Source organism: Punica granatum, chromosome 6 (assembly GCF_007655135.1).
Source record: "Punica granatum isolate Tunisia-2019 chromosome 6, ASM765513v2, whole genome shotgun sequence".
NCBI classification, from domain to species: Eukaryota; Viridiplantae; Streptophyta; class Magnoliopsida; order Myrtales; family Lythraceae; genus Punica; species Punica granatum.
In genome coordinates, this window is record NC_045132.1 from 20,943,796 (window position 1) to 20,957,233 (window position 13,438).

The 13,438-nt window shown below is 43.0% G+C and overlaps 1 protein-coding gene and 1 long non-coding RNA gene across 6 annotated transcripts; one reads left to right on the forward strand and one right to left on the reverse strand.

The window, feature by feature from the left end:
• Positions 1-983: 983 nt before the first annotated feature.
• Positions 984-13,219, forward strand: LOC116210702 (protein PHYLLO, chloroplastic). Of its 5 annotated transcripts, none has more exons than XM_031544694.1 (29): positions 984-1,276; positions 2,091-2,300; positions 3,845-4,059; positions 4,155-4,272; positions 4,370-4,486; positions 4,588-4,689; positions 4,846-4,905; positions 5,043-5,111; positions 5,256-5,357; positions 5,459-5,653; positions 5,757-5,855; positions 6,129-6,695; positions 6,983-7,207; positions 7,364-7,666; positions 7,845-7,912; positions 8,005-8,163; positions 8,317-8,442; positions 8,523-8,654; positions 8,736-8,850; positions 8,954-9,109; positions 9,183-9,425; positions 9,517-9,684; positions 9,800-9,943; positions 10,068-10,526; positions 10,611-10,904; positions 10,999-11,156; positions 11,259-11,366; positions 11,563-11,854; positions 12,702-13,219. In XM_031544694.1, the coding sequence occupies exons 1-28, from the start codon at positions 1,106-1,108 to the stop codon at positions 11,822-11,824; spliced, it is 5,145 nt and encodes a 1,714-aa protein (XP_031400554.1). In that variant the 5' UTR covers positions 984-1,105; the 3' UTR covers positions 11,825-11,854; positions 12,702-13,219. The 5 variants fall into 5 exon arrangements, with proteins under 5 accessions (XP_031400554.1, XP_031400553.1, XP_031400552.1 ...); XM_031544693.1 differs by lacking the exon at positions 12,702-13,219 and adding an exon at positions 11,940-12,505; XM_031544692.1 differs by lacking the exon at positions 12,702-13,219 and having other exon boundaries at positions 11,563-12,505.
• On the reverse strand, positions 11,996-12,858 carry LOC116210703. The gene is made up of 2 exons (XR_004157548.1): positions 12,717-12,858; positions 11,996-12,388 (listed from the first exon to the last, which is right to left on the reverse strand). It is a non-coding gene; the product is annotated as an uncharacterized LOC116210703 (long non-coding RNA).
• Positions 13,220-13,438: the final 219 nt, after the last annotated feature.

Sequence of the window (13,438 nt, forward strand, 5' to 3'; positions counted from 1 at the left end):
GCTCATCTCTTATAACCGAAAAAAAAAGTTGGTTTATATGCAAACTAGAATGAGTGCCAACGACAACGAAACGGCCGATTCAGCATATGGATATAGTAATGTGAGGCGCTAGGTTTTCCCCCACCATTTATGGGATTAGTAGGGAGTTCGGTCTTTGACTTTGGCAAGCTAAAAGTCAAAAGTCTGCTCTTGCTTGTAGCTAGCAACAAAGTCGGGACCTCATGCATGCATCATGCATTGCACCCCCTCGTTGCGAGTTTCATGAGAAGGAAGGTTTTGAGAGGGACTGTTCGGAATATTTGTCAATTTTAATCCCTTTTGCTTGCGAAAGAGTTAGATAATGACTGGAAATACAGTAACCCCATTGGGCACATAACATTCCATGGTTGGCGTTCTCATCATCATCCTAGACATTGAGGCGTGGAATTTTAGTGAATATTATCAAATGGTCTTATATCATGGTAGGTGGACGAGATTCGTAATGAAGAATTTCGAAAATCATGTAAAAACGCACTGCAAACTTGAAATATCCTTTTGATTTCATCATACACAAAACATGATGGTGCAAACTGTTTGGTCCGAAGAAATTAATACGAATCTAAACATAATTACGCTTTTGCCGTAATTTTATTTGTTTTTACATTCATTTCTGTTCTTTATCTGAAATGCGACATTATCACGGTTGAGAAATAAGGCCGAGCTAATGCAATTTATCACGATTGCCGAGCCGTTTGTCGATGTGCCATACGATCGGCCCTGCTCTGTTACTGTGGCAAACCGTGCTGGCTCGGCGGACGTGGTAAATTTCAGCGGTCCAGCTTTATTCTCGACCGTGCTGACGTCGCATTTCAGCATGCCGTACTTGATTTATTACTGCCCAAAAGGATTGCAGGCTTGTCGTGAAAGCCCAGCCCAATGTTTCAGAAGTCAACACCTTATCGTGTCAAGTATTGACTATGGCCTCCGTCATCATTTCACTGGCCAGATATGAACTCTCTCTCTCTCTCTGTTCACTGCACAAAAGCCACCGGCGTTCGTCACTCTCCAGTCTCTGCCCCTCGTGTATAAATAAGGGACCGGAAGAGGTCCCTTCAGAGCATCGACAATGAATCCTTGGGCGCTGCTCCGGGCACCCACCTTTGCTCTGCCGCCTCCTCCGCCGTCTAAGCTCTCCGTCCTCCACTTCCTCTCCGGAACTCACCTCCCCTTCCGCAACCGGACGCATTTCCTCAGCTCCCCCAACTCTCTCCCTCTCCATCAAAGACCCATCTCCAAGGTTCCCCCTCCCTCTCTGTCAGTCAATTCTCACAGAGCTCATATTCTTGTTAGAGTTCCCCATTTGCCCGGCCTCGGATTGGCCCCCCCGGTAGACTCAGAAGCCATGACCCGGGATTGGCCGATGTCGCCCGAACCTCCGGCGGACGGGCGGTGGTCTGTGATTGGCCATTAGTGGTCTGAGCTGCACCGAGATGAAACTGAAACTACGGGAAGGAACGGTTGAGGCAGCTGAAACCACGAGGGGCCAAATTGAAACGGGGAAGCAAATTTGAGGAGGCAAAATGAATTTCGACCTCTCTGTTTTTGTCAAATATTTTCATTTTCTTTCCCTTCTCTATTTGGAAAACATGTTCCGTGTTATCAAAAGGATACACATTTCGCAATTCCCAGACAGAGTTTGTTTTCCAAGCAAAAGGAAAATGAAAAACTGTTTCAATTTTCTATCACCCAACAGAACCGAGCTGCCAAAATTCAAACTTTTCCATGAATCTTTTTCATAAGATGGACTCGTGTAAGGACATGCTGATCAGTTGATGGCGTTGCCTCGCAACACCTTTATGGAATTCATTAAATTCGTACCGTCTATGGTACAGAGTAATGGCACCCAATGTTGTCTCAATAGCAGAATCTAAAAGGTCCAATCGCTGTTTCAGTAGGAAGGTTCATGGAATGAGACATTCCATGACAGCGGTTCACACAGAAAAGGAAAAAAGACAGCGAAAAGCGAATACAAAACATGCTCGTGATGATTTAAGATAAAGACTGTCACTGCCACTGAATTATTATGTGTTCTGTTGGTCTGTTTTGTTAAGGATGTGAGGGTAGTGAGGTTCGGCGGCCCGCTCATAGAAATGGAGCAGGTGGGAGACGCAGAGGATGGGGATGTGGTGGTGGAGACCTGCATCACGCGGACCCTGCCACCGGCGCTGACACTTGAGCAAGGGCTCGAGAGCATCAAGAAGGCTATTGAGAAGCTGAAGCTGGACCCGCCTGGTTCCACCAGTGGCATGCTTAGATTCCAGGTACGGTTAACTTTAACACTACCAGTCATAACCGCGTAATCCATCCTATGGTATTGACTTTTGACTTGTAGAACAGGGCAGCCAAATAATCCCGGGAAATTTCAGTATGGTTTTTACAACTAATTTTAACTCTAATACTATTCACTACAGAATAAAAATTAATAATATAATTATTACTTTTTTTCTTTAATTTTTTAATCATTCAATTCAATTTTTAATATTAAATTCTCTCAACTATTGATTATTTTTTTCATAATCAATACAACCATTACTTTTTTTCAACTATTCATTACTTTTTTATACTTTTTTTTTCATAATTCAATAACACAATTATTACAATCTAATTAAAATCAAAATTCAACTTTACTTAACTCTAAAATCGTACGCATTGCCGCTTCGAATAAGCTTTTAACCCTCTGTTTGGATAGTGGGAAACGAAGGAAAAGGAAAGGGAAGGGAGGGGATTGTGTGTGGGTCATTTTACAAATTCCCATATGACTTCTCCTCTCTTTCCCTCCCTTTTCCTCCATTTCCCCTCCTATTCGGTGCGAGACCAAAATTTAAAGTCCGCCAATCGGTGCTATTATAAGTCACTCGTGAATTGTCCCTCGAAAGAGACCAAAGAACTTCCCGATTAGACCATTCCAAAAATATATAACGAAACAAAAAACGAGCTCACGTCCTCGGCAGACAGAAGGTTGTGATTGGTGGTGTCCACCGTTGTCTTGATGTCGCTTACTAAAGTGTAGAACTAGAAGCGATTATACAGAGAATTAGGGCACTACCATGTTGTCCAGAAAGGCACACATAGAGAGAGAGAGAGAGAGAGAGAGAGAGAGGACGGTGTCAGAGGGAGTTGACCATGGTCCCTCCAGCTGAAGCCATTGCTACCGGGTGTGGGGTCCACTGGGGCGGAGATGATGCGAGACTGGCGGTGGCTCACCAACGGACGGTGGTGCTACTTGCCACCTCTCACGGCGGAGGCGCCCGGCGGTTGTCTGATTGGCTTCGGCCGGACAGATAGATTGGCGGAGTGAATTTTTGGTATTCCTTTGATGCCCTCGCTTCACGTTCGTTTTATTCATTTTCGTCCTTTTTATTTTTCTCCTTTTTTTTTATGATTGGTCAAAATGCTTTGGCATTTATGTTTTTATTTTTTCCTTGTTAAAAATGGCATTTAGTGTAGCATTTCATTTCGTTTACTATGTTACACGGAAATTTCTCCCGTCCCCAGCCGCTGGACAGGAAGATTCATGTCGGTCCAACTTGCCATGAAATTAAACTAGTTATGTGATGACCGGATCAACTAGGTACGATGTCGAACAGGGAGCCGGGCATGTTGTCGAGGACCTTGGCACGACAGTGCCAAAAATTTAAGACAAAACTTTAGATGTTGATCGAGTGAGATATTATTTGACTTGTCGAGAATTGTCGCTCTAAGACGCAGCAAAGGAGCGAAATACGAATGCCGGCCATGCTCCGGCATGTTATAGATGCAGGATTGGGAATGGGGACTTGTGTTTAAAATATGTAGATGTTTGCAGGTAGCCGTTCCACCAGGTGCGAAGGCTTTGAATTGGTTCTGCTGCCAGCCTGAGGCTTCTCAAGTGTTTCCTCTGTTCTTCATTTCAAAGGACGAAGACCAATCATATAAGTCGTTACTCCTGAATGAAACCCGAGGAGTTTTCGGATGTGGGGCCGCTGCTTACTTCACAGACTCTTCTTCTCGTAACCTGAATGGGCAGAGCTCCATCAAAAGGTTACTTCTCGTTCCATCTTTCATTCGCAGTTTATGAGAGCGTGGCATTAAATGAACACGTAAAGAATGAAGGTACGAATATCCTTATTTCGCAGATACCTCACGAATGATTCGTCCATGATAACGACTTATGGGTTCCTGGATGTCGAATTGGATGTTGAGTTGTGTTCCATGAAGCCCAAGGCAGGCTCATATTATTTCTTCGTTCCCCAGGTAAATTTTGCTTCTGCTTCTGGAGTTTGATATTGCTTTAGTGACTGGTGCCCGCGTCGTGTTTCTCGCTTGAACCGTAGAAATTGCTTCTGAACAGATTGAATTGGATGAGAGCGAGGAAATTTCTGTTTTAGCAGCAACACTCATGTGGAGTGAGGCTTGCTTCTGCACATTTCATGATGCAGTTGCAGCTCTCGAGTCATCCCTGCACCAGGTAATTCGATGTCTTTGCATGGATCTAAATCCTAGCTATTCAGATTGCTGGTCGTTTCACGCCAATTAGAAGTTATTTAGCTTTTCTTTTACTTGTCCCAGGCAAGTTCTCATTTTCCACACACTTTGGAGAGATTCGGGACCAGTTACCTAGGATCTGCTCTCACAAAGCTTGATATGGTTGAAAGTAACTTGGTCTCCAAGGTACAATTCCGTTCTGTTTTCATTCTTGCACCCGTTTTTTTTTTTGTTGTTAACAATCATGTGCAGATGTTCTCAGATACTGCATAGGTGACATAAGTATGACTTGATTAGTAAAATTCTTTCCCTCGATATTGTTGTAACCTTGCAGTTTTGTAGGTTTATAGCTATGCCACTTCATTTCTTGCTACCAGTTTCGCCCCCAACACCATGGAACTGGTAATTTCCCTTTTCCTCTGGTAATTATGTTTCCACTTCCAAATGTTTAGGCTGCGTTAGAAGTTATTTCTTGTGGCCAATCCCATCAGGCACAGTCGTTAACTTCTTGGCTTGTTGATCATTCATGTTTCTTGCAGAAAGAAGCTACATCTTCCCGTCAGTTCTGTGTCAGGCTTTCTGCAGTGACTGCTGTTTCCAGCAACGTGGTATGTTTTGTAATTCTTGTCAGCTTGATAAGCATATTCAATATTTTCCATAGACCACGAGTGACGTACATGTGGATTCTTGTACCTTTGGAAAGGACGTAAAATTTTGGATGGATGTCTTTTTATTTCTCTTCCTTCGGGCAGTTGGACCACACTACTCCAAGCATACAGTGGAGCAATCTTCTTAACCTCAATTCCCTTTGGGCATCATTTATCGTTGAAGAATGTGTTCGACTGGGTTTGACAGTAAGCTCCCAGATAGACATTGTATTCCAATTTTTCTAATGTATTTATTTGTTCATTTAACATCTTCTTAGTATATCTATCTGACTATTCTTCACTCCCAGTATTTTTGCCTTGGTCCAGGATCGAGATCATCTCCTCTCGCTCTTGCAGCAGCAAGGCATCCACTTGTCACATGTATAACTTGCTTTGACGAGCGCTCGGTCGCGTTTCATGCTCTAGGTTATGCAAGAGGGTCCTACAAGCCTGCCGTCGTGGTGACCACATCAGGCACTGCTGTGTCGAATCTTTTCCCTGCTGTGAGTCTTCTACTGTGATAACAATTCGTTTATAATCTTTACTTCTTCCATCCAAAGGTTTCCCAGTCTAATTTTCTGGTGACACATGAATTTGATTCTGCAGGTCGTGGAGGCAAGTCAAGATTTTGTTCCGCTTCTGCTACTGACTGCTGATCGTCCCTCAGAGCTGCTCGACTGCGGAGCTAACCAAGCCATTAGTCAGGTGCTCTCCTCATCCCTCCAAGTTCTCTGCTTTTGCATTTTGAAATATTCTTTTGGATTTTGTTGGGGGTATCGTGTTGATATTACCAGAATAGCTTTTGTTTTGTCAGGCTTTCTTCTTCCATATTTGGAAAATATGCATATCTTGAGTCTGCAAGTTTTTGCCTAAACTTTTATGGTTTTATGAAAAATTAAAAGGACTCAAATCAAATGTAAACGTCTCATACATGGTATTATCCTTCATCATGCTTTGATCTGTTCTGGACTAACACAGGTGAACCACTTTGGTCACTTCCCGAGGCACTTCTACTACCTTCCCGAACCAAGTGATGAGGTCCCTGTGCGGGTTGCACTCACTGCCCTGGACTCTGCTTTGCACTATGCTACCACTGTACCCTATGGGCCTGTCCATGTGAACTGCCCCTTCCGGGAGCCGCTTGACAACACCCCTAAAAAATGGGCGTCAAGCTGCCTGGAGGGGCTCGATACATGGATCTCTAATGGCCAACCCTTTACAAAGTACATCAAGGTTGAGAATTCCCAACCTTGCAGTGCTTCACAAGCTCAAATGGAGGAAGTTCTGGATCTTGTTCGAGGACTTGAAAAGGGGCTTCTAGTGCTCGGTGAGATGCACTTGGAGGATGAGATCTGGGCATGTCTTCTGTTGGCAAAGCATCTTAAGTGGCCCGTCATGGCAGATGTATTATCCGGTCTACGACTGAGGAGAATCTTAGGTTCTTTTCCTAAAGTTGAGGACAATGTTTTGTTTGTTGATCATATCGATCACATCCTGCTGTCTGGTTCCTTCAGGAATTGGATCAGGGTTGATGGGATTATTCAGGTATATATTGTCCGTCTCTCTACTATGACTATTTGCTTGCAGCTTTATATAATGCTTAAGCTAAAGTGGTGCAACAATATATATTGTGCACGCTAGTCAGTTGTCACACTCTCATGTCTCTGTTGGAGCTTAAACACACAGAACAAACTAAAACTACAGAGAACATAAACGCATAGAACAACCAGAGAAATCCAGATGCATGAGTTATTAGGACTTGGAGTTGAAACCATGGTTAAGCTTAGACTAGTGGTATCATCATTTAAACTTCTCTCTTTGGGTATAAGCAGGTTGGGAGTAGAATAACGGGCAAGCGTGCCTCTCAAATGCTAGAACGATGCTTCCCGTGCCACTATATCATGGTGGATAAGCACCCGTTCCGACATGATCCTTCACATATGATAACCCACAGGATCCAGAGCTCAATTGTCGGATTTGTTGACATCGTGCTGCAAGCTCAGATTCCGAGCAAAAGCAGTCAGAGGAATGATTTTCTACAAGCCTTGAACGATACGGTACTGTATTTCTCCTAAGTAACTCAATAAATGTCCTTTCTATTATTGAGAACTCTGTTCCTCTTCCATTGCACCTCGATTTTTATTTAATTTGTCTCAGTGCTGGTAATGAGGTCATTCCGGATGCATTTTCAAAAGTTTTATGTTTATTCCCAGGTTGCGATGGAATTATCCTTCCAAATTCTTGTGGAGCCCGTGCTTACAGAGCCCCAAGTGGCTCACTTGGTCTCAGAGGCACTTACAGATGACCATGCTTTGTTTATTGGGAACAGCATGGTTATACGGGATCTAGACATGTTCGGATGTAGTTGGTCAAAATTCACTGATAAAGTTGGGTCTGTGATGTTCCACTCAAAGCTAATGAGCCATCTGGTACGTGTGGGTGCGAATAGAGGAGCTAGTGGCATCGATGGCCTTGTTAGCACTGCCGTTGGCTTCGCTGTTGGGTCCAACAAACGAGTAAGTTGACTTGTTAAGATATCATATATGCATAAAACTTGTTATGGCTCATCTTAACTGCAAAGTGTATGATTACACAACTAGACTGTAGAGGATTTCTTACTTGACCAAGTATTTCGTGATACTTTTCCTTTATAAAATAATTTGGAATTAGTTTTCCATGGCTGATAATGTCTAGGTACTTTGTCTGCTCGGAGATCTTTCTTTCATGTACGATACCAATGGCTTGTCTCTCCTGAGCCAAAGGTAAAAAATCTTCTCGAGAGTTGAGATGTTGCCTTTCAAAATCCAATTTTACCAACTTGGAATTCATGGGATTTGTTTATGAGTTGTTGAAGGATTGCGAGGAAACCTATGACTATAATTGTCGTAAACAACAAGGGAGGTGCGATCTTCAGTCTCCTTCCGATCGCAGGGAACACGGAAGAGAACGTGCTGAATAAGTACTTCTACACGAACCATAACATCTCACTTGACCACCTGTCTGCTGCTCATGGGTAATAACTTGACCTGACAAGTGAAATATGGTCGACATGCTTTGTCCCAAGTCTCTAGCTCTGTTTTTATTCAGTTAGCTTTTTCCAAATAATGTGATGTTTAGTTACTCTAGAACTTACACTGCGGTTCTCATGTTTCCATTTAAATTGCAGCATAAAGCATGTGAAAGTGCAGACACAGAAAGAACTTCGAGATGCCTTGGACAAATCTCAGAAAGTACAGATTGACTGCATTATTGAAGTGGAGAGCAACATTCCCTTGAATTCCATCATCCACAGGTTAGAATGGTTCTTTTTGCTGAAAACACAAATGATCACGTCCTGTCTTATTGTGACATAATATCATGCTGGTCTTCCAGTAATTTGAGAAACTTCGCCACCGGAGCTATAGATGATGCTTTGAGAACTCTTGAAAGTTCTCTGGTGCCTGATACAATGTACCCTCATTTGTCCCTATGCAAGATTCGGAGTTTGGACTACTCGTTGTACAAGTGAGGCATCATCATGTTATTAATTTTCTCCATGCTTTATATTGTCATTTGTTATTCTAATAACTATTTTTTACATAATAGCATTCCTCTAAGGGCTCCCCCCACTTCAACTGCCAATGCCCATGAAAGTGCAATGATCCGAGAAGGCTTTGTATTGTTTTTGCACCTTGACGATGGAGCAGTGGGCCTTGGCGAGGTTTATTTTGCCTAAGCCAAATTATTCTTTTTCTTCAGCTCTTAAAAAAAAAAAAAATTCTTACTTGGAGAGTTAAATAGAAATTCATGGTTTTGATCACCAGGTCGCGCCTTTGGAAATCCATGAAGAGAATCTAGTAGATGTGGAAGAGCAACTTCGGTTTCTTGTCCACAAGATGGAAGGAGCCAACATAAGCCGTTTGCTTCCTCTGCTCAAGGATTCGTTTTCTTCCTGGATATGGGAGGAACTGGGGATCCCGGTATGATGGTTTGAAACTAAACATCTGGTTGCAAATTTGAACTATTTATGCAAAGCTAGTCAATCTTGTGCAGCCAAGTTCAATCTTCCCAAGTGTTCGATGTGGTCTTGAAATGGCTATGCTTAACGCATTAGCTGGACGACAGAGATCAAGTTTGTTAAGCATACTTCTTTCCCGGAAAGATGAGAAAGAGATATTGGAGAATCCAGACGGAGTTCAGATCTGTGCCCTTCTTGATCCTCATGGGACTCCAGAAGAAGTTGCTCGTGCCGCCTCTGCACTCATTGAAGAGGGATACACTGCAATAAAGATAAAAGTATTGCTCTCTGGAGGAACTCTTCCATCAGTTTTCCCTCGAATCTTTAATTTATAACTATATTCTGATGATTATGTTTCTTCTGGCACAGGTAGCGCGCAAATCTGATCCTTTGCAAGATGCTTCCATAGTAAAGGAAGTGAGAAAGAGAGTCGGTGACAAGATTGAACTCCGAGCAGATGCCAATCGAAAATGGACTTATGAAAAAGCTCTCCAATTTGCCTCTTCCGTTAAAGACTGTAACCTGCAGTATATCGAGGCAAGCACTACATATATCTTCGATATGATGAATAGCAGTGGAAATACTGGGTTACATTTCTAGACAGAACAGTTGGGGTTGAAATATATTTTAAAGGTTTTCTTATATTTGACAGGAGCCCCTTCAGGATGAGAATGATATCATAAGGTTCTGTGAAGAGAGTGGCTTACCTGTTGCATTAGATGAAACAATCGATAGTGGTCCCGAAGATCCACTGGAAAAGCTTGCTAGTTATACTCACCCCGGTATAGTTGCTGTCGTAAGTATAAAATTTTCATCAGTTTATGCCCTTGCTTTATGATGATCTGATCCATTTGTTTCTTGCAAGTGTTTGTACTGGATATTTAAATATAATGAGGAACTAAATGAATGGGCATCATCAGGTTCTGAAACCAAGCATGCTTGGTGGATTTGAAAAGTCAGCTTTGATTGCTCGGTGGGCCCAGTCTCAGGGGAAAATGGCTGTCGTGAGCTCCGGATTTGAGAGTGGCATAAGCTTGTCAGCATACATTATGTTCTCCTGCTACCTCGATCTGCAAAATTCCAATATACGCAAGGCAAAGAATCAAGATTTAGCTCCGCCTGTCGCACATGGTCTTGGAACTTTCAGGTGGCTTCAAGAGGATGTGGCCACTTATCCTCTGAGGATCGGTCGGGGACCCAGCAGTGGCTTCCTAGAAGCATCTGCTACTGATGCTAATGAGTATCTGCAAAAGTTCCATATCAATAACAAAATTATCGATCGGGAATTCTCAGAGGAGGAACTCCGTAAATACCACCTGACATTGGACTTAGAGGGGTCTTCTCATTCTGTCAAAGTCATAGATATTGGACAACGAAATGTAGGGACTGGTTCTGAATTTTGAGTTCAATGGATGCTGTACAGATTTTTTTGCCCCAGCATGACAGTCTTGTTACTGCCTCAGGATAATGTAGTAGTGTTCCTCCACGGTTTTCTCGGAAGGAGTGAGGATTGGATTCCGATAATGAAGGGAGTTTCGGGATCAGCAAGGTGCATTTCCATTGACCTTCCAGGACATGGGGAATCGAGGGTTAAAAGCAGCAACGGAGAAGCTCGGGACCTACAGCTATCCATTGAGGTTGTTGCAAATATTTTGTCAAAGACCCTGGAGCAAGTTTCACAGGAGAAGGTCACAATCGTGGGGTATTCAATGGGAGCGAGGATCGCACTCTACATGGCCCTAAAATTTTCTGACAAGGTACCACATAATATTTGAGATGTTGATCTCAGACGGCTTTGCTTGAAGTATGCGAGATATCTTCTTTAATGATATAACATGCTAATTAATGAAGGTCAAAGGAGCTGCAATAATATCAGGAAGCCCCGGGCTGAAAAGCCCTGCTGCAAGAAAAATTCGCAGAGCTCAAGATGATTCAAAAGCCCAGATTCTAGCTTCTTATGGCTTAAAGTTCTTCCTCGAGTCCTGGTATGCAGGACGATTGTGGAAGAGGTAATTTTGAACTCATCAAGTGTTTTTCTTCCTAGTACACATCAAATTAATAATCTCCATTCGTACACCTCGGCCATGTAAAATTTTTGGGTTGCTTTGCAGCTTGAGAAGCCATCCACATTTCCAACAGATAGTGTCTAGCCGGTTGCAGCACGGTGACGCCCACAGCCTCTCAAAGGTTCTGTCCGATTTGAGCACCGGGAGACAACCGTGAGTCCCGATATCTAGCTATCTTTTAATTTGCAAATCACAGTGCCCTTTCGTTGGATAACAAATATGCTAACTGCCTTCATCTTGCAAGCTTAGATATGCCCAACAAAATCGTTCTTTTAGATCAGTTGATGAAGGTCACTAAAAAAATTGATAATATTCTTTTATTAATTTCCATCATCTTATGGAATGACAGGTCATTGTGGGAGGACTTGAGACACTGCAAAGTGCCAGTTTCTCTCGTCGTTGGGGGAAGCGATGTGAAGTTCAAGGCAATCGCTCGACAGATGAGCTATGAATTTGGAAAGGGAAGTTGCGAGATAGTTGAGGTTCCTGGAAGTGGACACGCTGTTCATTTGGAGAATCCTCTAGCCATAGCCAGGGCGCTAAGGAAATTCTTCAAAAGCATGAAGGAGGAGGTTCCGAACAAGGTGAAATCCACCATGCAGGTAGCTTGATCTAGTTCTCAAGGGCGGTTGATGTTACAGGTAGAGAATTTTCGAGATTTCATCATTGTATTCTCGGTTTACAATAAATTTGGTGGATTCATGTTAGGGTATTGGATCATTTCAGGTTGGTGCTGATATATTGTGTTGATCCAGAATAAGAATCATGTCACATCTTTTGGGTTTTTTCTTGGGTGAGATTAGGCACTTCATTAATAGAAAATAAAAAATGATTACAATAACATCAGCCTAGGTTTGCCCATGGACTGGCGCTCTTCTTAGCGAGACCGTCCACTCAAAAATTAGCTTCGTGATAGATATGCCAAGCTTGGAGATCTCAGATCAGGGACTCTACTGCCCAGGAGCCTGCAGTCAATCACAAGAGATATCAGGAAAACAATATGTAGTTTTAACATAGCTTCAATTGAAGTCTTCACCGACCTTAGCACTCAACTTTACCTGAAGGAGGGTTATGCCTAGGGTCAGCAGTGCTAACTGCTAAGTGAAGGCGATCCTGAAGATGCTATAGCTCAGCTTCAACGATCGAAGTGGCAGCAATCTTGCAGCGCGGGCAGCCTGAAACCGGAAATATTATTTATAATTTATTTTTTCCCCGTGAATTACAGGAAAGCTACAGCTTGTAATCAGACTTCAATTTTCGAATAATAATTCGTCTCTTGATAGTCGCGTGCTTTGGCTTCCTCTCGTCTTGGATCTTAATTTCAACTTGTGTTTTTCTTCATCATATCAGAAAATTGAAAACCTTCACATTATTGGCCAAGGAGACAAATCAAGCTGATTGTTCCCAATTTTTAATATGATTTAACATAATGAAATCTAGAATGTGACGTATAATTATACGACCGGCTTTGTTACATTCCTTGTGCAGGAAACATGGACATACCACGCCTAACCCCGGAGCATGCTCCAGACTAGACTACCAAGGCCCAGACTAGAAAAAGCAGAGCAGAGGCCATAGAAGCCATGGAAAGGTATCTGCAGGCTCTTGTGAATTGGGACCCATCATCGACAACCAGGGCACTGAAAGCTCCAGTGAAAGCCAGGGTGACGGACACGAGGAAGCCATGGAAGGTCGACGAGAGGCCCTTGAATATAACAGTAGGGACAGGGCTCCCGTCGATGGACTCGCAAGGGAGTTGTAGCAGGAGGAGAGGCACAGTAAATGAAACCCAGAGGATCACATCCAGCATGGTCAGTCGGGTCCTGGAGGTTGCCGATAGAAATTGGTCGGGAAATTCCATATCGGATATAATGGCGTTATAAGTTCCTATGGATGGAGATCTTAGCGATCATGTAAAACTGACAATAATGGGGAGGAAGATGGATGACACAATTCGCAACCGGATTGTCTTTTATAAACTGGAGAGAGCGTTTGTCTTGCTTTCATACGGCAACTGAGTCATGGTGGTTTCTTCCATGAATTTTCCTGGCCTTTTCCGCCATGGGCACAAACTAAGGAAAGACTTCGACTCTCATACATGGCAGAAAGGGGACAAGGGTCGGACGTTCAAAATTGTGCTCCGACATCATCCCCGCGTTTAAAAGCACCGAGCCATCTAAAGTAGTAACGGACAAACGTAACGTGTGCTCTTTGTCTATCAAGCA